Below are 26,669 nucleotides of genomic sequence, written 5' to 3'. Positions count from 1 at the left end.
CTTTTATTGGAAGCTGCATCTGTCAACGTCAGAATACTGCCATGTTCCCATGTAATGACTTCATCATGTATTCCATTAGGGCTAAAAACATTGAGTGAAAATGCATCAGTGAATTTGTAAACAGAGGCACATGCACACAAGCGCATACTGTTCAACATGACCATGCAAGAGCACTAAAAACATAAGAGACAAACTCACACGCATGATTACACACACAGGCCCAGAGCGAGAGGACTGCTTAAAATATTCCTGACGCAGTGGCATGCTGCAGCATGCTGGCCCTCTCACTGTCTCACTCGACAGCTTTCCCTGCCAGCTGAACAGAAACACAAGCCCACTTACACAAACATATTGTATGCCCAAGAAAACACACACGCACGCACACGCGCACTTCACCACGCGTCATCCCCTCTTCTGGACACCTTCCATCCCAAAATGGTTGAAGCAAGAAGAAGAAAGAGTGGGAAAGCGAGCGGAGAAAAGCAGGAAAGAAGTGGACCTTTGAACTCGCTCTGAGGTTAATGCTATCTCTACCCTAAACCCTATCCCCTATCCTTAATCTAACCCTAACCCTTTTACATGTAAACTTCAATGAGGTAGGGACATCCCAAGGATCCCAGATAACAAGGACCCTTTCTCTGATCACTCTGGGAGATACAGGCCATCCTCTCTGGCGAGCTACCTCACGTCTTCTTACCCTCCATCACACAGACACCGACACACACACACTCAGTCCCACACACACACACACTCAGTCCCACACACAACCAGTAATCGTCTCTGTGGTGTTTACCGGTCACTGTCTCTCAGGGAGAGCTTAAAAACGTATTCGGGCTAGGGGGCAGTATTCGGAAGTTTGGATGAATGAGGTGCCCAAAGTAAACTGCCTGTTACTCAGGCCCAGAAGCTAGGATATGCATATAATTGGTAGTATTGGATAGCAAACACTCTAAAGTTTCTAAAACTGTTAAAATAATGTCTGTGAGTATAACAGAACTGATATGGCAGGTGAAAACCCGAGGACAATCCATCCAGAATTCTATTTTTTTCAGCTCACCCCTAATTACTATGGCTGTCAATGGGAATATAAAAGGAATAGCTCGCAGATTGCACTTCCTAGGGCTTCCACTAGATGTCAACAGTCTTTAGAAAGAGTTTCAGGCATGGTTTTTGAAAAATAAGCTAGAATTTGTAGTTTTAGTAAGTGGCTCCCATTTTATCTCCGATAATGGTCTCCGGTGTTCTCTGTCTTACATTTGATCATTTATTTACATATTAGGGTACCTGAGGATTGATTAGGAACGTTGTTTGATATGTTTGGAAGACGTTAATTGGTCATTTAAGGGATGTCACGAGTCCGACCGAGGGTGGTTTCCCTTCCCGGGCGGGTGGCGGTCGTCGTCACCGGCCTAATAGCTGCCACTGATTGTCTTTCCTCCCCCTCCTTGTATGTTTATTGGTAGCACCTGTTTATGTATGATTAGTTTGTCTTTATTAGACAGCCGGCCCGCCTGGTTGTTGTGCGGGATTATTTCAGTGTAACCTTTGGCTCTGTTGTAGAGGTACGTGTTAGTGCCTGGTCGTGATTTTTCCGTTGTACATTTTCATTCCCTGTGTTTGGCGCCGTTACTATTGTGAGCACCCTGTGGTGCGTTGGTGCTATTAAAGACGCACAGCATTGCACTCTCTGTCTCCTGCGTTTGACTCCACACCCGACGACACCCGGAGCATTACAAGGGATTCATTTGTATGCATTTTGAACGAGGGAAACCGATGGATTACTGAGTCAAGCACGCCAATGAAACTGACTTTTTTGGGATATAAAGAAGGACTTTATTGATCAAAAGGACAATTTGTTATGTAGCTGAGTGTCACATTCTGACCTGTATTTCCTTTGTTTTGTATTTATGTAGTATGGTCAGGGCGTGAGTTGGGGTGGGCAGTCTATGTTTGTTTTTCTATGATTTGGGGATTTGTATGTTTCGGCCTAGTATGGTTCTCAATCAGAGTCAGGTGTCATTAGTTGTCTCTGATTGAGAATCATACTTAGGTAGCCTGGGTTTCACTGTTTGTTTGTGGGTGTTTGTTTCCGTGTCTGTGTTGTTCACCACACGGTACTGTTTTGGGTTTCGTTCATTCCACGTTTATTGTTTTTGTATTTCAGTCGTGTTCATGTGTTTCTTATTAAAAGAACCATGGACACTTACCGCGCCGCATATTGGTCCTCCGATCCTTCTCGCCTCTCCTCTTCGGAGGAAGAGGAGGACATCCCTTACACTGGGACTCTTAATATTACGATTTTTGTCATTTGAATTTCGTGCGCTGCAATTTCAGCGGATGTTGTCAAGGTGAGACGCTAGCGTCCCAATGATACGTAAGAAGTTTGAAGTGGTATTCAAAAACATTTGACCCAGCCTAGTTGAGGCAGTTCAAATCTATTCTCTAATTTTGCTATTGATTTGGGTCTAATTTCATCTATGAATCCTTATCCTGAGCAAATATGAAGGACTGCGTGGTCACTGTAATTGATGGTTTTCACAAACCACTCAAGACTTCAGATCACCTTCCAATTACTTTTAAGGGCCCAAATAACTGTGATGACAGAGTGAGGACCACCTGTGCTGGAGAGAGAGATGGCTGTACAGGAGGCAGGCAAGCAGACTTGTCTCAGCCTGCCCACAGGTACATCAATGACTGACCCCTCACCTCTGACCCTGCCTATGCTGCTGGACGCAGTGTCTCTAGCACAGCATGGCCACAGAACATGGACTCTGTTCAGACCTGAGCTCCTCTTTTGAAAGCTCAATAATGCGTGCAGGAGGAATGCTCACACACAGATTGAGACATCCATCCGTATGCTTGAGAGACATACTGACACAGTAGAAAAATGCTCTCTCTGTGAAACATCAATCATCCCACTTAGACATATTTTTGATCTGGGGGACAATATTACCTGGTCACACACACACACGGTCACACACATACGTATTTAAGTCAAAGCCAAAGTGAAAGCCTTCATTATGAAGTGATCCTGGTTTTAGGCTCTGATTAACAGTCATTCATAATGCCATACCACCGTGTTAATAACAGTCATTCATAATGCCATACCACTGTGTTAATAACAGTCATTCATAATGCCATAACACCATGTTAATAACAGTTATTCATAATGCCATACCACCATGTTAATAACAGTCATTCATAATGCCATACCACCGTGTTAATAACAGTCATTCATAATGCCATACCACCGTGTTAATAACAGTCATTCATAATGCCATACCACTGTGTTAATAACAGTCATTCATAATGCCATACCACCGTGTTAATAACAGTCATTCATAATGCCATACCACCATGTTAATAACAGTCATTCATAATGCCATACCACCGTGTTAATAACAGTCATTCATAATGCCATACCACCGTGTTAATAACAGTCATTCATAATGCCATACCACCGTGTTAATAACAGTCATTCATAATGCCATACCACCGTGTTAATAACAGTCATTCATAATGCCATACCACCGTGTTAATAACAGTCATTCATAATGCCATACCACCATGTTAATAACAGTCATTCATAATGCCATACCACCGTGTTAATAACAGTCATTCATAATGCCATACCACCGTGTTAATAACAGTCATTCATAATGCCATACCACCGTGTTAATAACAGTCATTCATAATGCCATACCACCATGTTAATAACAGTCATTCATAATGCCATACCACCGTGTTAATAACAGTCATTCATAACGCCATACCACCGTGTTAATAACAGTCATTCATAATGCCATACCACCGTGTTAATAACAGTCATTCATAATGCCATACCACCATGTTAATAACAGTCATTCATAATGCCATACCACCGTGTTAATAACAGTTATTCATAATGCCATACCACCATGTTAATAACAGTCATTCATAATGCCATACCACCGTGTTAATAACAGTCATTCATAATGCCATACCACCGTGTTAATAACAGTCATTCATAATGCCATACCACCGTGTTAATAACAGTCATTCATAATGCCATACCACCGTGTTAATAACAGTCATTCATAATGCCATACCACTGTGTTAATAACAGTCATTCATAATGCCATACCACCGTGTTAATAACAGTCATTCATAATGCCATACCACAATGTTAATAACAGTCATTCATAATGCCATACCACCGTGTTAATAACAGTCATTCATAATGCCATACCACCGTGTTAATAACAGTCATTCATAATGCCATACCACCGTGTTAATAACAGTCATTCATAATGCCATACCACCGTGTTAATAACAGTCATTCATAATGCCATACCACTGTGTTAATAACAGTCATTCATAATGCCATACCACCGTGTTAATAACAGTCATTCATAATGCCATACCACCATGTTAATAACAGTCATTCATAATGCCATACCACCGTGTTAATAACAGTCATTCATAATGCCATACCACCGTGTTAATAACAGTCATTCATAATGCCATACCACCATGTTAATAACAGTTATTCATAATGCCATACCACCATGTTAATAACAGTCATTCATAATGCCATACCACCATGTTAATAACAGTCATTCATAATGCCATACCACCATGTTAATAACAGTTATTCATAATGCCATACCACCATGTTAATAACAGTCATTCATAATGCCATACCACCATGTTAATAACAGTCATTCATAATGCCATACCACCATGTTAATAACAGTCATTCATAATGCCATACCACCATGTTAATAACAGTCATTCATAATGCCATACCACCGTGTTAATAACAGTCATTCATAATGCCATACCACCGTGTTAATAACAGTCATTCATAATGCCATACCACCATGTTAATAACAGTCATTCATAATGCCATACCACCATGTTAATAACAGTCATTCATAATGCCATACCACCGTGTTAATAACAGTCATTCATAATGCCATACCACCGTGTTAATAACAGTCATTCATAATGCCATACCACCATGTTAATAACAGTCATTCATAATGCCATACCACCATGTTAATAACAGTCATTCATAATGCCATACCACCGTGTTAATAACAGTCATTCATAATGCCATACCACCGTGTTAATAACAGTCATTCATAATGCCATACCACCATGTTAATAACAGTCATTCATAATGCCATACCACCATGTTAATAACAGTCATTCATAATGCCATACCACCGTGTTAACATGTTTACTTCACTGCAGTAAACATTGAGCAAAGTGGATTCCCTCCTAACTTATAAGGCCATTAGAATGGAATGTCTTGGGGGAATTCCAGAGTGACAGTAATAAATGAGTCCCTTGACGGGGCAGATAACGAGGGTCAACAGCCTGAGGAATCTGCTGCTGACATTTAGGGAAATTAGGTTGAAACTCCCTGAGACACGACATACTGTTGGAGAGGCGACAGAGACAAGGCATACTGTTGGAGAGGAGACAGAGACAACTAGAGAAACTACATACTGTTGGAGAGGAGACAGAGACAACTAGAGACACAACATACTGTTGGAGAGGAGACAGAGACAAGGCATACTGTTGGAGAGGAGACAGAGACAAGGCATACTGTTGGAGAGGAGACAGAGACAAGGCATACTGTTGGAGAGGAGACAGAGACAACTAGAGACACGACATACTGTTGGAGAGGAGACAGGGACAACTAGAGACACAACATACGGTTGGAGAGGAGACAGAGACAAGGCATACTGTTGGAGAGGAGACAGAGACAACTAGAGACACGACATACTGTTGGAGAGGAGACAGAGACAACTAGAGAAACGACATACTGTTGGAGAGGAGACAGAGACAACTAGAGACACGACATACTGTTGGAGAGGAGACAGAGACAACTAGAGACATGACATACTGTTGGAGAGGAGACAGAGACAACTAGAGAAACGACATACTGTTGGAGAGGAGACAGAGACAACTAGAGACACGACATACTGTTGGAGAGGAGACAGAGACAAGGCATACTGTTGGAGAGGAGACAGAGATAACTGGAGACACAACATTCTGTTGGAGAGGAGACAGAGACAACTAGAGACATGACATACTGTTGGAGAGGAGACAGAGACAAGGCATACTGTTGGAGAGGAGACAGAGACAACTAGAGACATGACATACTGTTGGAGAGGAGACAGAGACAACTAGAGACACGACATACTGTTGGAGAGGAGACAGAGAAAACTAGAGACACGACATACGGTTGGAGAGGAGACAGAGACAAGGCATACTGTTGGAGAGGAGACAGAGACAACTAGAGACACAACATACGGTTGGAGAGGAGACAGAGACAACTAGAGACATGACATACTGTTGGAGAGGAGACAGAGACAAGGCATACTGTTGGAGAGGAGACAGAGACAACTAGAGACACGACATATGGTTGGAGAGGAGACAGAGACAACTAGAGACACGACATACTGTTGGAGAGGAGACAGAGACAAGGCATACTGTTGGAGAGGAGACAGAGACAAGGCATACTGTTGGAGAGGAGACAGAGACAACTAGAGACACGACATACTGTTGGAGAGGAGACAGAGACAACTAGAGACACGACATACTGTTGGAGAGGAGACAGAGACAAGGCATACTGTTGGAGAGGAGACAGAGACAAGGCATACTGTTGGAGAGGAGACAGAGACAAATAGAGACACGACATATTGTTGGAGAGGAGACAGAGACAACTAGAGACACGACATATTGTTGGAGAGGAGACAGAGACAAGGCATACTGTTGGAGAGGAGACAGAGACAAGGCATACTGTTGGAGAGGAGACAGAGACAACTAGAGACACGACATATTGTTGGAGAGGAGACAGAGACAACTAGAGACACGACATATTGTTGGAGAGGAGACAGAGACAAGGCATACTGTTGGAGAGGAGACAGAGACAACTAGAGACACGACATACTGTTGGAGAGGAGACAGAGACAACTAGAGACACGACATATTGTTGGAGAGGAGACAGAGACAAGGCATACTGTTGGAGAGGAGACAGAGACAACTAGAGACACGACATATTGTTGGAGAGGAGACAGAGACAACTAGAGACACGACATATTGTTGGAGAGGAGACAGAGACAACTAGAGACACGACATATTGTTGGAGAGGAGACAGAGACAAGGCATACTGTTGGAGAGGAGACAGAGACAACTAGAGACACGACATATTGTTGGAGAGGAGACAGAGACAAGGCATACTGTTGGAGAGGAGACAGAGACAAGGCATACTGTTGGAGAGGAGACAGAGACAACTAGAGACACGACATACTGTTGGAGAGGAGACAGAGACAAGGCATACTGTTGGAGAGGAGACAGAGACAACTAGAGACACGACATACTGTTGGAGAGGAGACAGAGACAAGGCATACTGTTGGAGAGGAGACAGAGACAACTAGAGACACGACATATTGTTGGAGAGGAGACAGAGACAAGGCATACTGTTGGAGAGGAGACAGAGACAAGGCATACTGTTGGAGAGGAGACAGAGACAACTAGAGACACGACATACTGTTGGAGAGGAGACAGAGACAAGGCATACTGTTGGAGAGGAGACAGAGACAAGGCATACTGTTGGAGAGGAGACAGAGACAAGGCATACTGTTGGAGAGGAGACAGAGACAAGGCATACTGTTGGAGAGGAGACAGAGACAACTAGAGACACGACATATTGTTGGAGAGGAGACAGAGACAAGGCATACTGTTGGAGAGGAGACAGAGACAAGGCATACTGTTGGAGAGGAGACAGAGACAAGGCATACTGTTGGAGAGGAGACAGAGACAAGGCATACTGTTGGAGAGGAGACAGAGACAAGGCATACTGTTGGAGAGGAGACAGAGACAAGGCATACTGTTGGAGAGGAGACAGAGACAACTAGAGACACGACATATTGTTGGAGAGGAGACAGAGACAAGGCATACTGTTAATTCACAATATAGCTGATGATAGTGACACCAATCATTATCTATCAAGAAAGAACCAAAAGTACATTTTTATTTGTATTTATTTTATTGAACCTTTATTTAACTAGGCAAGTCAGTTAAGAATAAATTCTTATTTACAATGACGGCCTACCAGAAGGCAAAATACCTCCTGCAGGGACGGGGGCTGGGTTTTTTAAATAAATAAAAATAAATAACATATGAATATAGGACAAACATTACGACAAGAGAGACAACACAACACTACATAAAGAGAGACCTAAGACAACAACATAGCAAGGCAGCAACACATGACATCAGAGCATGGTAGCAGCACAACATGGTAGCAACACAACATGGTAGCAACATAACATGGTAGCAACATAACATGGTAGCAGCACAAAACACAGTAAAAACATTATTGGGTACAGACAACAGCACAAAGGTCAAGAAGGTAGAGACAATAATACATCACACAAAGCAGCCACAACTGTCAGTAAGAGTGTCCATGATTGAGTCTTTGAATGAAGAGGTTAAACTGTCCAGTTTGAGTGTTTGTTGCAGCTCATTCTAGCTGCAGCGAACTGAAAAAAGGAGCGACCCAGGGATGTGTGTGCTTTGGGGACCTTTAACAGAATGTGACTGGCAGAACGGGTGTTGTATGTGGAGGATGAGGGCTGCAGTAGATATCTCAGATAGGGGGGAGTGAGGCCTAAGAGGGTTTTATAAATAAGCATCAACCAGTGGGTCTTGCGACAGGATTACAGAGATGACCAGTTTACAGAGGAGTATAGAGTGCAGTGATGTGTCCTATGAGAAGCATTGGTGGCAAATCTGATGGCCGAATGGTAAAGAACATCTAGCCACTCGAGAGCACCCTTACCTGCTGATCTATACATTACGTCTCCGTAATCTATCTTGGGTAGGATGGTCATCTGAATCAGAGTTAATTTGGCAGCTGGGGTGAAAGAGGAACAATTACGATAGAGGAAACCAAGTCTAGATTTAACTTTAGCCTGCAGATTTGATATGTGCTGAGAGAAGGACAGTGTACCATCTAGCCATACTCGCAAGTACTAGTATGAGGTGACTACCTCAAGCTCTAAACCCTCAGTGGTAGTAATCACACCTGTGGGAAGAGTGGCATTCTTCTTACCAAGCCACACGACCTTGTTTTGGAGGTGTTCAGAACAAGGTTAAGGGTAGAGAAAGCTTGTTGGGAGACTAAGAAAGCGTTGTTGTAGAGCATTTAACACAAAATCCGGGGAGGGGCCAGCTGAGTATAAGACTGTATCATCTGCATATATATGGATGAGAGAGCTTCCTACTAACTACTTCCTACTAAATTAACAAGGCTGATGCCAGAAGAGGATAATGCCAGAGGTGATAGTGGCGAATAGAGTAATATGATGATACCAGAGGTGATAGTGGTGAATAGAGGAATATGATGATACCAGAGGTGATGGTGGTGAATAGAGGAATATGATGATACCAGAGATGATGGTGGTGAATAGAGGAATATGATGATACCAGAGATGATGGTGGTGAATAGAGGAATATGATGATACCAGAGATGATGGTGGTGAATAGAGGAATATGATGATACCAGAGATGATGGTGATGAATAGAGGAATATGATGATACCAGAGGTGATAGTGGCGAATAGAGGAATATGATGATACCAGAGGTGATGGTGGTGAATAGAGGAATACGATGATACCAGAGGTGATGGTGGTGAATAGAGGAATATGATGATACCAGAGGTGATAGTGGTGAATAGAGGAATATGATTATACCAGAGGTGATGGTGGTGAATAGAGGAATATGATGATACCAGAGGTGATGGTGGTGAATAGAGGAATATGATGATACCAGAGGTGATGGTGGTGAATAGAGGAATATGATGATACCAGAGGTGATAGTGGCGAATAGAGGAATATGATGATACCAGAGGTGATGAATAGAGGAATATGATGATACCAGAGATGATGGTGGTGAATAGAGGAATATGATGATACCAGAGATGATGAATAGAGGAATATGATGATACCAGAGATGATGGTGGTGAATAGAGGAATATGATGATACCAGAGATGATGAATAGAGGAATATGATGATACCAGAGATGATGAATAGAGGAATATGATGATACCAGAGATGATGAATAGAGGAATATGATGATACCAGAGGTGATGAATAGAGGAATATGATGATACCAGAGATGATGGTGGTGAATTGAGGAATATGATGATACCAGAGATGATGAAGAGGAATATGATGATACCAGAGATGATGGTGGTGAATAGAGGAATATGATGATACCAGAGATGATGAATAGAGGAATATGATGATACCAGAGGTGATGAATAGAGGAATATGATGATACCAGAGATGATGAATAGAGGAATATGATGATACCAGAGGTGATGAATAGAGGAATATGATGATACCAGAGGTGATGAATAGAGGAATATGATGATACCAGAGATGATGGTGGTGAATAGAGGAATATGATGATACCAGAGATGATGAATAGAGGAATATGATGATACCAGAGATGATGGTGGTGAATAGAGGAATATGATGATACCAGAGATGATGAATAGAGGAATATGATGATACCAGAGATGATGAATAGAGGAATATGATGATACCAGAGATGATGGTGGTGAATAGAGGAATATGATGATACCAGAGATGATGAATAGAGGATTATGATGAATAGAGGAATATGATGATACCAGAGATGATGGTGGTGAATAGAGGAATATGATGATACCAGAGGTGATGAATAGAGGAATATGATGATACCAGAGATGATGGTGGTGAATAGAGGAATATGATGATACCAGAGGTGATGAATAGAGGAATATGATGATACCAGAGATGATGAATAGAGGAATATGATGATACCAGAGGTGATGGTGGTGAATAGAGGAATATGATGATACCAGAGGTGATGGTGGTGAATAGAGGAATATGATGATACCAGAGGTGATGGTGGTGAATAGAGGAATATGATGATACCAGAGGTGATGGTGGTGAATAGAGGAATATGATGATACCAGAGATGATGGTGGTGAATAGAGGAATATGATGATACCAGAGATGATGGTGGTGAATAGAGGAATATGATGATACCAGAGATGATGGTGGTGAATAGAGGAATATGATGATACCAGAGGTGATGGTGGTGAATAGAGGAATATGATGATACCAGAGATGATGGTGGTGAATAGAGGAATATGATGATACCAGAGATGATGGTGGTGAATAGAGGAATATGATGATACCAGAGGTGATGAATAGAGGAATATGATGATACCAGAGGTGATGGTGGTGAATAGAGGAATATGATGATACCAGAGGTGATGAATAGAGGAATATGATGATACCAGAGATGATGGTGATGAATAGAGGAATATGATGATACCAGAGGTGATGGTGGTGAATAGAGGAATATGATGATACTAGAGGTGATGGTGGTGAATAGAGGAATATGATGATACCAGAGGTGATGAATAGAGGAATATGATGATACCAGAGATGATGGTGGTGAATAGAGGAATATGATGATACCAGAGGTGATGAATAGAGGAATATGATGATACCAGAGATGATGAATAGAGGAATATGATGATACCAGAGGTGATGGTGGTGAATAGAGGAATATGATGATACCAGAGGTGATGGTGGTGAATAGAGGAATATGATGATACCAGAGGTGATGGTGGTGAATAGAGGAATATGATGATACCAGAGGTGATGGTGGTGAATAGAGGAATATGATGATACCAGAGATGATGGTGGTGAATAGAGGAATATGATGATACCAGAGATGATGGTGGTGAATAGAGGAATATGATGATACCAGAGATGATGGTGGTGAATAGAGGAATATGATGATACCAGAGGTGATGGTGGTGAATAGAGGAATATGATGATACCAGAGATGATGGTGGTGAATAGAGGAATATGATGATACCAGAGATGATGGTGGTGAATAGAGGAATATGATGATACCAGAGGTGATGAATAGAGGAATATGATGATACCAGAGGTGATGGTGGTGAATAGAGGAATATGATGATACCAGAGGTGATGAATAGAGGAATATGATGATACCAGAGATGATGGTGATGAATAGAGGAATATGATGATACCAGAGGTGATGGTGGTGAATAGAGGAATATGATGATACTAGAGGTGATGGTGGTGAATAGAGGAATATGATGATACCAGAGGTGATGAATAGAGGAATATGATGATACCAGAGATGATGGTGGTGAATAGAGGAATATGATGATACCAGAGGTGATGAATAGAGGAATATGATGATACCAGAGATGATGGTGATGAATAGAGGAATATGATGATACCAGAGATGATGGTGATGAATAGAGGAATATGATGATACCAGAGGTGATGAATAGAGGAATATGATGATACCAGAGATGATGGTGATGAATAGAGGAATATGATGATACCAGAGATGATGGTGATGAATAGAGGAATATGATGATACCAGAGGTGATGAATAGAGGAATATGATGATACCAGAGATGATGGTGGTGAATAGAGGAATATGATGCTACCAGAGGTGATGAATAGAGGAATATGATGATACCAGAGATGATGGTGGCGAATAGAGGAATATGATGATACCAGAGGTGATGGTGGTGAATAGAGGAATATGATGATACCAGAGATGATGGTGGTGAATAGAGGAATATGATGATACCAGAGATGATGGTGGTGAATAGAGGAATATGATGATACCAGAGATGATGGTGGTGAATAGAGGAATATGATGATACCAGAGGTGATGGTGGTGAATAGAGGAATATGATGATACCAGAGATGATGGTGGTGAATAGAGGAATATGATGATACCAGAGGTGATAGTGGTGAATAGAGGAATATGATGATACCAGAGATGATGGTGGTGAATAGAGGAATATGATGATACCAGAGGTGATAGTGGTGAATAGAGGAATATGATGATACCAGAGATGATGGTGGCGAATAGAGGAATATGATGATACCAGAGGTGATAGTGGTGAATAGAGGAATATGATGATACCAGAGATGATGGTGGTGAATAGAGGAATATGATGATACCAGAGGTGATAGTGGTGAATAGAGGAATATGATGATACCAGAGGTGATGGTGGTGAATAGAGGAATATGATGATACCAGAGGTGATAGTGGTGAATAGAGGAATATGATGATACCAGAGATGATGGTGGCGAATAGAGTAATATGATGATACCAGAGGTGATAGTGGTGAATAGAGGAATATGATGATACCAGAGGTGATGGTGGTGAATAGAGGAATATGATGATACCAGAGGTGATAGTGGCGAATAGAGGAATATGATGATACCAGAGGTGATGGTGGTGAATAGAGGAAGATGATGATACCAGAGGTGATGGTGGTGAATAGAGGAATATGATGATACCAGAGGTGATAGTGGTGAATAGAGGAATATGATGATACCAGAGATGATGGTGGTGAATAGAGGAATATGATGATACCAGAGGTGATAGTGGTGAATAGAGGAATATGATGATACCAGAGATGATGGTGGCGAATAGAGGAATATGATGATACCAGAGGTGATAGTGGTGAATAGAGGAATATGATGATACCAGAGATGATGGTGGTGAATAGAGGAATATGATGATACCAGAGGTGATAGTGGTGAATAGAGGAATATGATGATACCAGAGGTGATGGTGGTGAATAGAGGAATATGATGATACCAGAGGTGATAGTGGTGAATAGAGAAATATGATGATACCAGAGATGATGGTGGCGAATAGAGTAATATGATGATACCAGAGGTGATAGTGGTGAATAGAGGAATATGATGATACCAGAGGTGATGGTGGTGAATAGAGGAATATGATGATACCAGAGGTGATAGTGGCGAATAGAGGAATATGATGATACCAGAGGTGATGGTGGTGAATAGAGGAAGATGATGATACCAGAGGTGATGGTGGTGAATGGGGGAAGATGATGACAAGCATGCCATGCTGCCCTTTGTCTTGAGAGACTTTAAAAATACATTTTTTAAATTTCTCACTTCCTCTCACTCATGTTCTTTCAAGCATGCAACCCGGTGATTGAGTCAATACTAGTGTTGCAATGCAACCGGCAGTCAGGGATAAGGAAAGTCAACACCAGCGCACATGTTCTCATTAGGCTGAGCTACAAAAAAACTGAAAAAGTATGTTTCCTTCCCATCTTCTGACTCTGGGCCAGTCAGTCTCTGTCTGGCACTTACCAGACACTTCCTAAACACTTAGGTGTGTGTCAAGCATGCTACCTAGCAGAGGAGGAGGCAATAGCATACCTGCAGGCAACGACGAATAACAGGCTGTACGGTGAGAGTGAACCTGTCTGTCAGTGTGTCTGTCTGGGAAGCAACAGGCAGCTCGTAACCGCCAACGGTGCTCTGGCAGACCTGTCTGTCAGTGTGTCTGTCTGGGAAGAAACAGGCAGCTCGTAACCGCCAACGGTGCTCTGGCAGACCTGTCTGTCAGTGTGTCTGTCTGGGAAGAAACAGGCAGCTCGTAACCGCCAACGGTGCTCTGGCAGACCTGTCTGTCAGTGTGTCTGTCTGGGAAGCAACAGGCAGCTCGTAACCGCCAACGGTGCTCTGGCAGACCTGTCTGTCTGCCTGGACGGGTTCCACCTTATAGTCCTGTTTGTGTCAGGTTAACGACTTCAAAACAAACCACTCTTCCCTGCTTTCACTTAGTGCCAGCACCAGAGAGGCTGATCAACACCCCACTCCCCCATTTCATTTCAGGGGTGTAGTTAGGCACACAATTGTGTTTCACTCATGTTAGTTGAGGAGTAACCAATGATAACTACCACAGAGTAGCAACCCATTAGTCCCTCTGTGTTTGTGAGTGATTGTCAGATTGCCTCATGTTCCACATTATGGCTTAACACTGCTAACCCTATCAGCATTCAAACTGTATGGGCCATTATCCGATGCTTTATTGAATTATATAATAGCCTCCTAACTTGGCAGAATAACTTTGTTGCACACATTAGAGATATTGTTGCCAAGTACCTCAACTCGTCCATGGAGTTGAGTGCAGACTAGAGTTCCTTAAATTAACCTCTGACTCACGATATGCGAATACTTTAAAAAATAAAATAAATGTCATTCTTAAACCATTATCATGTACCTATGTTTGTCCTCTGTTGTTGCGTGCCTTTCTTTGTTTACTGAAATCCATTTATTTTATTTTACTAAACGTTAATCAAATACAACCACTGACTGTTTCCTCATTGCTGGTGCTCTAAGATGGCAACTCAGCCGCGAATGCCAATTGAATCTCAACAAGGAAAACATCGGTGGTTGTATGATTAACGTTTTATAAAAAATATTATGGATTTCAGCAAAGAAATGCACGCAACAAAAGGACAAACATAGGTGGACCTACAAGGTAAGTATCGAGGCATAGCGACTAGAAGGAGTTGGAGGTTCAATTCAAAAGCTCTAGAATCTGCTCAACTCAGTGGAGTTTAGATACTTGGCGAGGGATAATGCTGTAGTGAAGTGAAGCAAGGCAAACAATGAACAAATGTAATTTTGGCATTAGAACAAGCAGGGAAGGGGTTGCAACGTGTTTTATTCTAATGTTCTTTTCTTGGGAACCCCATGGATGGTTGTCATGGGAACTCAAGAATTCCCGGGACAACTCTCCTGCCAGCTTTTCTTCAGTGCTTAGCTTAGAGTACAGACAGACTCCTTTTTGCCCTTTTGGTTAAGCCTGAATTGGCTTTTGAAAGGACTTATTCTTGTATTGTGACCTGCTGAACTGCTAGACCTGTTGCACTTTGCCGTTGGTTCTTCTCCTTAACTACTTGTGCGAATAAATGTAACGTTAATGTGTTTAATTAAATCCCTTGGACAACATGTGAGAGTGAGCCGTCCTAGATTTATGTGCAATAATTTCCCATCCTGTGACATGCATACTATTAATTATATTCATGTTAATGATATTGACCTCTGCATATTTTCTCGGAAATAAGATGGAAATACTGAGACAGGCTAATAATTAAATTAATGCAAAGCAGACAAGCATGTCATGCTACTACGTTGGGATTCAGTCAAATAAAAAGGGTGAAATAATATGCAAAGGGGGTTCACCATAATTCTTACCTACAAACAGACAGAAAACATCCAAGCCGACCAGCATCTTTCTCTTGGTACAGAATGAATTGTCTGCAGGTTCTGCAAGGATGTGATTCTTCCCAGATCCGTTTTCCTTCATCGCCTCCCCGGCTCCCCCGTTGTCGGCTAAACGCTGCTGAAGCTCAGCGTCCCGAGGAAGAGTACTAGTGTGTGTCGAGTTGAACTTTTGCATGTTGTCTCGTGTTTAAAATACAACGTTGATATTGTCTTGTTGCTGTTTACTGACAGTAACGTTAAGTATCCCAAAGGTGAACATTCAGTCCGTCCAACGTTGAAAAATACAAATTAATGATGGCTGACTAACTTTAGCTAGCTAGCTGTTATTGACAACCATGTCCAACAACCACAAGTTAAACTTGACAGGAATCAAACCGTTAGCAACAAGCTTATCTGTGAAATGTAAGACAAATTCGACGACAGCGTAAAGAAGAGTAAAGATAAACTGAACGAGAAGTGTTCTTGCTAGTCTAAGCAAAGCTGGCAGTTCACTGAGGTGTTGCGAGCTAAAGCGCTCACTGTCCCACTGTATCGTGTTCTGTTCAAAGTCTTCAACTACTGTAGCTGGCTAGCCACGTTACATCATGATACGTTACCCTAAAACCAACTAAATCAATATTTTAAAAGAATAACTTTCAAAACACGCATTGCTCAATTCCTCTGTCAACTTTCAAACTTGCCCATATGTCATTCATTCAACTATTCCAAATGCCCTCTCCATGTGGACTATTTTCTGTTGGGTCCTCCTGTTCCCTCGCATTTTGTCCCTCCCCAAAACTAGGCAGACCCCCAGGAGTTTGTTTTGCAAAATGTTTATATCTCCTTTTCTCCAGTCGCACCCTCTGACAACCCACCCCCACTTGTTAAATACAGTAGTTAACCAAATAGCTACCCGGACTATCTGCATTGACCATTTTTGCACTAACTGACTCAACTCTTACACTGCTGCTACTGTTTACTATCTGTCACTTTATGTACAGTACATATCTACCTCAATTACCTCGCACAAGTACCCTGCACATCGACTCGGTACTGGTATCACTTGTATATTGCCAAATTATCGTTACTCATTGCGTATCTATTATGTGTTTTACTTTTCTATTATTTCTCTATTTTCTTTAACTCTGCATTGTAGGAAGGGCCTGTAAGTAATCATTTCACTGCTAGTGCACACCTGTTGTTTACGAAGCATGTGAAGAATAAAATTGGATTATCTTACTTTTTTGTTTTACACTGATAGCTTTGTTTGTTTGATTTGTTAACATCTATGTTAAGCTAGAATCAATACTATATTTGAGAGAGAATTAAGAGTATAGAGAAATATATAAATGTTTATTTAATTGCATACATTTTTATTTCAGTGTGCTTTGATGAACTGTGGTATGTGTATTATATTAGGTTAGTAATCCAATCTAATTGTATTTGGCACATGCTTCTTAGACAGCAGGTATAGACTAACAGTGAAATGCTTACATAAGGATCCTTTTCCAACAATGCAGAGTTAAAGATAAAATAGAAACAGTGACACGAGGAATAAATACACAGCGAATAACAAATACAAATAACGTGGCTATATATAGGGAGTAGAACATAACGTGGCTATATATAGGGAGTAGAACATAACGTGGCTATATATAGGAAGTAGAACATAACGTGGCTATATATAGGGAGTAGAACATAACATGGCTATATATAGGGAGTAGAACATAATGTGGCTATATATAGGAAGTAGAACATAACGTGGCTATATATAGGGAGTAGAACATAACATGGCTATATATAGGGAGTAGAACATAACATGGCTATATATAGGGAGTAGAACATAACGTGGCTATATATAGGAAGTAGAACATAACGTGGCTATATATAGGGAGTAGAACATAACATGGCTATATATAGGGAGTAGAACATAATGTGGCTATATATAGGGAGTAGAACATAACGTGGCTATATATAGGGAGTAGAACATAACGTGGCTATATATAGGGAGTAGAACATAACATGGCTATATATAGGGAGTAGAACATAATGTGGCTATATATAGGGAGTAGAACATAACGTGGCTATATATAGGGAGTAGAACATAACGTGGCTATATATAGGGAGTAGAACATAACATGGCTATATATAGGGAGTAGAACAGAACGTGGCTAAATATAGGGAGTAGAACATAACATGGCTATATATAGTGAGTAGAACATAATGTGGCTATATATAGGGAGTAGAACATAACATGGCTATATATAGTGAGTAGAACATAATGTGGCTATATATAGGGAGTAGAACATAACATGGCTATATATAGGAAGTAGAACATAACGTGGCTATATATAGGGAGTAGAACATAACATGGCTATATATAGGGAGTAGAACAGAACGTGGCTAAATATAGGGAGTAGAACATAACATGGCTATATATAGTGAGTAGAACATAATGTGGCTATATATAGGGAGTAGAACATAACGTGGCTATATATAGGGAGTAGAACATAACGTGGCTATATATAGGGAGTAGAACATAACGTGGCTATATATAGGGAGTAGAACATAACGTGGCTATATATAGGGAGTAGAACATAACATGGCTATATATAGGGAGTAGAACAGAACGTGGCTATATATAGGGAGTAGAACATAACGTGGCTATATATAGTGAGTAGAACAGAACGTGGCTATATATAGGGAGTAGAACATAACGTGGCAATATATAGGGAGTAGAACATAACGTGGCTATATATAGGGAGTAGAACATAACGTGGCTATATATAGGGAGTAGAACATAACGTGGCTATATATAGGGAGTAGAACATAACGTGGCTATATATAGGGAGTAGAACATAACGTGGCTATATATAGGGAGTAGAACAGAACGTGGCTATATATAGTGAGTAGAACAGAACGTGGCTATATATAGGGAGTAGAACATAACGTGGCAATATATAGGGAGTAGAACATAACGTGGCTATATATAGGGAGTAGAACATAACGTGGCTATATATAGGGAGTAGAACATAACGTGGCTATATATAGGGAGTAGAACATAACGTGGCTATATATAGGGAGTAGAACATAACGTGGCTATATATAGGGAGTAGAACAGAACGTGGCTATATATAGGGAGTAGAACATAACATGGCTATATATAGAGAGTAGAACATAATGTGGCTATATATAGTGAGTAGAACAGAACGTGGCTATATATAGGGAGTAGAACAGAACATGGCTATATATAGTGAGTAGAAAATAGCATGGCTATATATAGGGAGTAGAACAGAACATGGCTATATATAGGGAGTAGAACAGAACATAGCTATATATATTTTTTATTTTTTTATTTTACCTTTATTTAACCAGGTAGGCAAGTTGAGAACAAGTTCTCATTTACAATTGCGACCTGGCCAAGATAAAGCAAAGCAGTTCGACAGATAAAACGACACAGAGTTACACATGGAGTAAAAACAAACATACAGTCAATAATGCAGTATAAACAAGTCTATATACAATGTGAGCAAATGAGGTGAGAAGGGAGGTAAAGGCAAAAAAGGCCATGATGGATGATATATGATATATATGGAGTACCAGTATGAGTCTACTGTATGTGCAGGGGTACGAGATAATTGAGGTAGCTACTGTATGTACTGTACATAAAAGTAGGGGTAAAGTGACTAAGCAACAGGCTAGATTAGACAGTAGCAGAAGCATGTGTGCTTGTGCGTGTGTGTATGGTGTCAGTATGCGTGTGTGCATGTTATGTGAGTGTGGATGTATGCAGTTTGTGTTGTGGTGTCAGTGTAAGTATGTGTGAGTAGATTTGTGTGTAATGAGAGATTCCATTATGTTTCCCAGGCCTACTTAAATTAGAAAATTAAAAACGAGAGAAAATATTGCCCTTTGCCTTACACTTCAAATGTCATCGTTAGCCCAACAATATCTAATCCTTCCATTGATCAAATAAATGGATGTATCTCTAGCATCAGTTACTTTCCTGGTCAGTGAAGGCCTAATGGGAGACCATGCAGTAGACCCTATTCCTACCCACCTATTCAATGGACATCTTCAACCCTGAATGTCTCTGCTAAAATAGTTTGTATAGGTATAACACAGTTATTAGCATATATCTTATGACTGTCTTGTAGATGAGAATTCCTTCAAATGTATACTTTCTGATCAGTCTCAGATTTTTCCTTACACAGTATGGAATAGCAGGTACAAGAGGTAGGAGAGTGCCACCACCTGGTGAGAGGTACAGAAATGGTCACCTCTTTCTTTTCAGAACTATATATTAAGGTTTATTAGAGACAGACTACACAAGGCAAAATAACTGCAAATTCGTGCAGTAGTTTTACATGATTGGTCTACTGCTTGCACAGGAAACATCAAACAAGGCAGCTATGTTCATGAATCAAACACATTTACTCACACGCAGGCCAATATGTTTCTCAAGTCCCTCACCAGGGTGCAAGGTCACTTCTTCTCACGTAACATTCTCAGCAATGCTACAGTCAGCCGTGGCTAGGAGCCTGATAACATGCAAGGGTTATTCCTCTCACGTAACATTCTCAGCTATACTACAGTATTGTGAGAGAGGAAAAGATGATCGAACAAAATTGAGAAAAGAAATGAAAATAAAATAAGGAACTAACAGCAAATTATTTAGGCTGACAGGTCTGTGTCATTATCTCCTTGTCTTATTGAATAGAGCTTCAAACCCTCAACCATTGATCTGTAGAGGTGAAGAAAATGTTTTAAGTTAGACAGGACCAATAGGCAAAAAAATGACCAGCACATCTGGCATTTGCCCAAAATGCCAGATGGTCAATCCGCCCCTGCAGGTCTACCTTTACTTCGCTTTTTCTGTTCAAATGTCAGACTCAAAGGTTATGGGATGAGTCTGGACCCCAGCAAGTGAACTAGATAGAAAGGTTATAAATTCACTCTTGTCTTCAATAGAAGAGCCTAAAGCAGTTAGCAGTAATATTGATGGCCACTAGATGGCTGTAGAAAGTAATTTACTGTGTGATAGGTGGGCCAGGAGAGATGAGAAGCCTGCAGCACAGTGGAGGCTGGTGTGAGGAGCTATAGGAGGACGGGCTCATTCGAATGGCTGGAATGGAATACATGGAACAGAGTCAAATTTGTGGTTTCCATATGTTAGATGTGTTTGATACCATTCCATTATTCCCTTCCAGACATTACAATGAGCCTGTCCTCCTACATCTCCTCCCACCAGCCTCCACTTCTTTAGCAGTGATTAAAGTTAATCTTGCTAACCAGGCTTACATGTCTGAGAACAAAACTTAGAATATAGCCTACACAATGTGCGGGGGAAATTAGTTTCCCCCCCAGGAAAGTTTTCTAATTGCATCCAGTGACACTCCCTAGTGATAACCACTATACACCTTACACCTATCTATTGTAGGCTACTTAGTACAGCCAGGGTTAGGGAGTAACTTACTACATGTAATCTGATCAGAAGATACAGTGGGGAGAACAAGTATTTGATACACTGCCAATTTTGCAGGTATTCCTACTTACAAAGCATGTAGAGGTCTAATTTTTATCATAGGTACACTTCAACTGTGAGAGACTGAATCTAAAACAAAAATCCAGAAAATCACATTAGCAGTAAAAATATTGTGATCAGATTACAGATACTTTTGAAGAACTAGAGATGATTGCTACTTGGATTACCTTTAAATTCATAAAAGATGTTTGCAAAAACATACAGTACGTGTCAAATGTTGACACACCTACTCATTCAATGTTTTTTTTTATTTAATTTTTTACTATTTTCTAAATTGTAGAATAATAGTGAAGACATCAAAACTATGAAATAACACATATGGAATCATGTAGTAACCAAAAAAAGTGTCATATTTGAGATTCTTTAAAGTAGCCACCCTTTTGCTTGACAGCTTTGCACAATCTTGGCATTCTCTCAACCAGCTTCATGAGGTAGTCACCTGGAATGCATTTCAATTAACAGGTGTTCATTGTTAAAAGTTCATTTGTGGAATTAATTGTATTTATAATGCGTTTAAGCCAATCAGTTCAAATCAAATAAAATCAAATGTATTTATATAGCCCTTCGTACATCAGCTGATATCTCAAAGTGCTGTACAGAAACCCAGCCTAAAACCCCAAACAGCAAGCAATGCAGGTGTAGAAGCACGGTGGCTAGGAAAAACTCCCTAGAAAGGCCAAAACCTAGGAAGAAACCTAGAGAGGAACCAGGCTATGTGGGGTGGCCAGTCCTCTTCTGGCTGTGCCGGGTGGAGATTATAACAGAACATGGCCAAGATGTTCAAATGTTCATAAATGACCAGCATGGTCGAATAATAATAAGGCAGAACAGTTGAAACTGGAGCAGCAGCACAGTCAGGTGGAAGTTGAAACTGGAGCAGCAGCATGGCCAGGTGGACTGGGGACAGCAAGGACTCATCATGTCAGGTAGTCCTGGGGCATGGTCCTAGGGCTCAGGTCAGTTGAAACTGGAACAGCAGCATGGCCAGGTGGACTGGGGACAGCAAGGAGTCATCATGTCAGGTAGTCCTGGGGCATGGTCCTAGGGCTCAGGTCCTCCGAGAGAGAGAGAGAAAGAAAGAGAGAAGGAGAGAATTAGAGAACGCACACTTAGATTCACACAGGACACCGAATAGGACAGGAGAAGTACTCCAGATATAACAAACTGACCCCAGCCCCCCGACACATAAACTACTGCAGCATAAATACTGGAGGCTGAGACAGGAGGGGTCAGGAGACACTGTGGCCCCATCCGACGACACCCCCGGACAGGGCCAAACAGGAAGGATATAACCCCACCCACTTTGCCAAAGCACAGCCCCCACACCACTAGAGGGATATCTTCAACCACCAATTTACCATCCTGAGACAAGGCTGAGTATAGCCCACAAAGATCTCCGCCACGGCACAACCCAAGGGGGGGGGCGCCAACCCAGACAGGATGACCACAACAGTGAATCAACCCACTCAGGTGACGCACCCCCTCCAGGGACGGCATGAGAGAGCCCCAGCAAGCCAGTGACTCAGCCCCTGTAATAGGTTTAGAGGCAGAGAATCCCAGTGGAAAGAGGGGAACCGGCCAGGCAGAGACAGCAAGGGCGGTTCGTTGCTCCAGAGCCTTTCCATTCACCTTCCCACTCCTGGGCCAGACTACACTCAATCATATGACCCACTGAAGAGATGAGTCTTCAGTAAAGACTTAAAGGTTGAGACCGAGTTTGCGTCTCTGACATGGGTAGGCAGACCGTTCCATAAAAATGGAGCTCTATAGGAGAAAGCCCTGCCTCCAGCTGTTTGCTTAGAAATTCTAGGGACAATTAGAGAGATAGGTAGGAGCAAGCCCATGTAATGCTTTGTAGGTTAGCAGTAAAACCTTGAAATCAGCCCTTGCTTTGACAGGAAGCCAGTGTAGAGAGGCTAGCACTGGAGTAATATGATCAAATTTTTTGGTTCTAGTCAGGATTCTAGCAGCCATATTTAGCACTAACTGAAGATTATTTAGTGCTTTATCCGGGTAGCCGGAAAATAGAGCATTGCAGTAGTCTAACCTAGAAGTGACAAAAGCATGGATAAATTTTTCTGCATCATTTTTGGACAGAAAGTTTCTGATTTTTGCAATGTTACGTAGATGGAAAAAAGCTGTCCTCGAAATGGTCTTGATATGTTCTTCAAAAGAGAGATCGGGGTCCAGAGTAACGCCGAGGTCCTTCACAGTTTTATTTGAGACGACTGTACAACCATTAAGATTAATTGTCAGATTCAACAGAAGATCTCTTTGTTTCTTGGGACCTAGAACAAGCATCTCTGTTTTGTCCGAGTTTAATAGTAGAAAGTTTGCAGCCATCCACTTCCTTATGTCTGAAACACATGCTTCTAGCGAGGGCAATTTTAGGGCTTCACCATGTTTCATTGAAATGTACAGCTGTGTGTCATCCGCATAGCAGTGAAAGTTTACATTATGTTTTCGAATAACATCCCCAAGAGGTAAAATATATAGTGAAAACAATAGTGGTCCTAAAACGGAACCTTGAGGAACACCGAAATTTACAGGACAAACCATTCACAGAGACAAACTGATATCTTTCCGACAGATAAGATCTAAACCAGGCCAGAACATGTCCGTGTAGACCAATTTGTGTTATGACAAGGTAGGGGTGGTATACAGAAGATACAGTGGGGAGAACAAGTATTTGATACACTGCCAATTTTGCAGGTATTCCTACTTACAAAGCATGTAGAGGTCTAATTTTTATCATAGGTACACTTCAACTGTGAGAGACTGAATCTAAAACAAAAATCCAGAAAATCACATTATATGATTTTTAAGTAATTAATTTGCATTTTATTGCATGACATAAGTGATGGTGTGGGAGTGCTTTGCTGGTGACACTGTCAGTGATTTATTTAGAATTCAAGGCACACTTAACCAGCATGGCTACCACAAAATTCTGCAGCGATATGCCATCCCATCTGGTTTGCGCTTAGTAGGACTATTATTTGTTTTTCAACAGGACAACACACCAGGCTTTGTAAGGGCTATTTGACCAAGAAAGAGAGTGATGGAGTGCTGCATCAGATGACCTGGCCTCCATAATCACCGGACCTCGACCCAATTGAGATGGTTTGGGATTAGTCGGACCGCAGAGTGAAGGAAAAGCAGCCAACAAATGCTCAGCATATGTGGGAACTCCTTCAAGACTGTTGGAAAACTATTCCAGGTGAAGCTGGTTGAGAGAATTCCAAGAGTGTGCAAACTGTCATCAAGGCAAAGGGTATTTTATAACACATTTTTGGTTACTACATTATTCCATATGTGTTATTTCATAGTTTTGATGTCTTCACTATTATTCTACAATGTAGAAAATAGTACAAATAAAGAAAAAACATTGAAGGAGTCAATGTTAAAACTTTTGACTGGTAATGTGTTCTCAGTGATATTTAATTCAACATTGAGAAAAAGTACAAGTTTAAATTTGTTCCAACTGAGCGAGTCTGACTACAAGTCAGAGACCACTTTGATGACACACCTTTTTAACTTCTTCTATTGCCTCTAAAGTGAAAGTAATCCAAAAATAACTGAAACTAATCAGATTATGTTACTGAGTTTGGGTAATCCAAAAGTTACATGTCTGATTACAATTTGTGACAGGTAACTGTAATGGATTACATTTAGAAAGGAATCTACCCAACCCTGAATACAGCACACCTCAGATGACACTGATCAACTGTCAGTCCACCCCACTAAGAGGGTCAGTGCTAATCCAGTATCCTTGGAATGTCCCTACCATAAACCCGAAACCTAACCCCTAGCCTAAACGTAACCATAACCCTTACCCATTTAAAATGTAACTTCAATGGGGTAGGAACGTCCTAACCAGATTGCACGGACCAATAAAAGGTACTCTGGCCTTGTACATGTAACCATGTACTACCAAAGGTCACGTTTGAGCCAACTGACATTGATAATGTGTCTTTTACTCAGGACTCTGCCCCATCTCCCAATGGGCCTGCTCACCTTGGCAACATAATAAACTATGGCCACAGCATGTAGAGTAGTCATAAAAAGAAGGGAACGAGGGAAAATTAAAACCACATGCCGCACTCCAGAATAACTATTCATTAACCTTTTTATGCGAGTAAAGTACATGTCAGATAAAGAAATGAGACGCCTGATGGAAACAGGACATTCTTCTGTAAACTTTCCAAAATGTTGGCAAAACAATATGCTAGACAAGGTGGAATCTTTGTGTGTCGGTAAAAATAAATGATGAGATAAATGTCATTGGAAACGCATTTATGCGCAAATATTGATATAATAACCATCACATCAAAGTACATTTGAGAGTCACGCGATGGGTGGGTGGTCCTCCCTCTACACTCGTCGGGAAAGCATGCAGTTTATTAGGCTACAGACTCAAAAAATGATGAACTTCACAGGGTGGTGAAATTGAAAAGTGATGAGCGTGATGCTCCAGTCCAATAAATATCCAGTTTTTTTTCTGGTGACATGATAATCGATGCCTGGTAGCCATTTGACAAAAATGTCACTCTTTTGTCCATAACAATAATAATAATTTCATCATGGTCTATATGTGCGCTCTTCGCTCTAGCCAACAGCACGTGCCAATACCAGAGTGGCACACTCGCTCTATAACGCAATGTTCTATGTGAGAAAACCAACTGTAGAGTTGAAAATGCGTACATGGGAATTTAACCACAAAATGTATTTATATGTGCAACACCTCAGCACACACAGACATCTGTAGCAAGTCCATTTCATGTGCATATTGTTTTTATGCAGTTTTAGAATATTTGCATGAAAATCTGTCGCCAATACCATGGAAACCTAGCTAGTGATACATTTGATTTACAATTCATAACGTTTGAAGCGTCCATGCCAGCAATCTGTTACTGTATAGTACATCAACCATGAACACAGAACTAAGGTATGATTATATAACCAATGAAAC

At 41.1% G+C, this 26,669-nt stretch overlaps 1 protein-coding gene across 1 annotated transcript in view; it reads right to left on the bottom strand.

The window, feature by feature from the left end:
* LOC109880124 (phospholipid phosphatase 3) overlaps nucleotides 1-16,972 on the bottom strand; it is a 37,014-nt gene extending 20,042 nt beyond the window's left edge. Inside the window, exon 1 of the mRNA XM_031828031.1 lies at nucleotides 16,147-16,972. Coding sequence (XP_031683891.1) covers nucleotides 16,147-16,351 — 205 coding nt within the window. The 5' untranslated portion in view covers nucleotides 16,352-16,972. The remainder of the gene's footprint in view (nucleotides 1-16,146) is intronic.
* Between the last annotated feature and the right edge of the window lie 9,697 nt (nucleotides 16,973-26,669).

The sequence above is a fragment of the Oncorhynchus kisutch genome, linkage group LG6, assembly GCF_002021735.2.
Source record: "Oncorhynchus kisutch isolate 150728-3 linkage group LG6, Okis_V2, whole genome shotgun sequence".
NCBI lineage: Eukaryota > Metazoa > Chordata > Actinopteri > Salmoniformes > Salmonidae > Oncorhynchus > Oncorhynchus kisutch.
The sequence above is the reverse complement of the archived record's forward strand: the minus strand, read 5'-3'. Positions and strand labels throughout refer to the sequence as shown.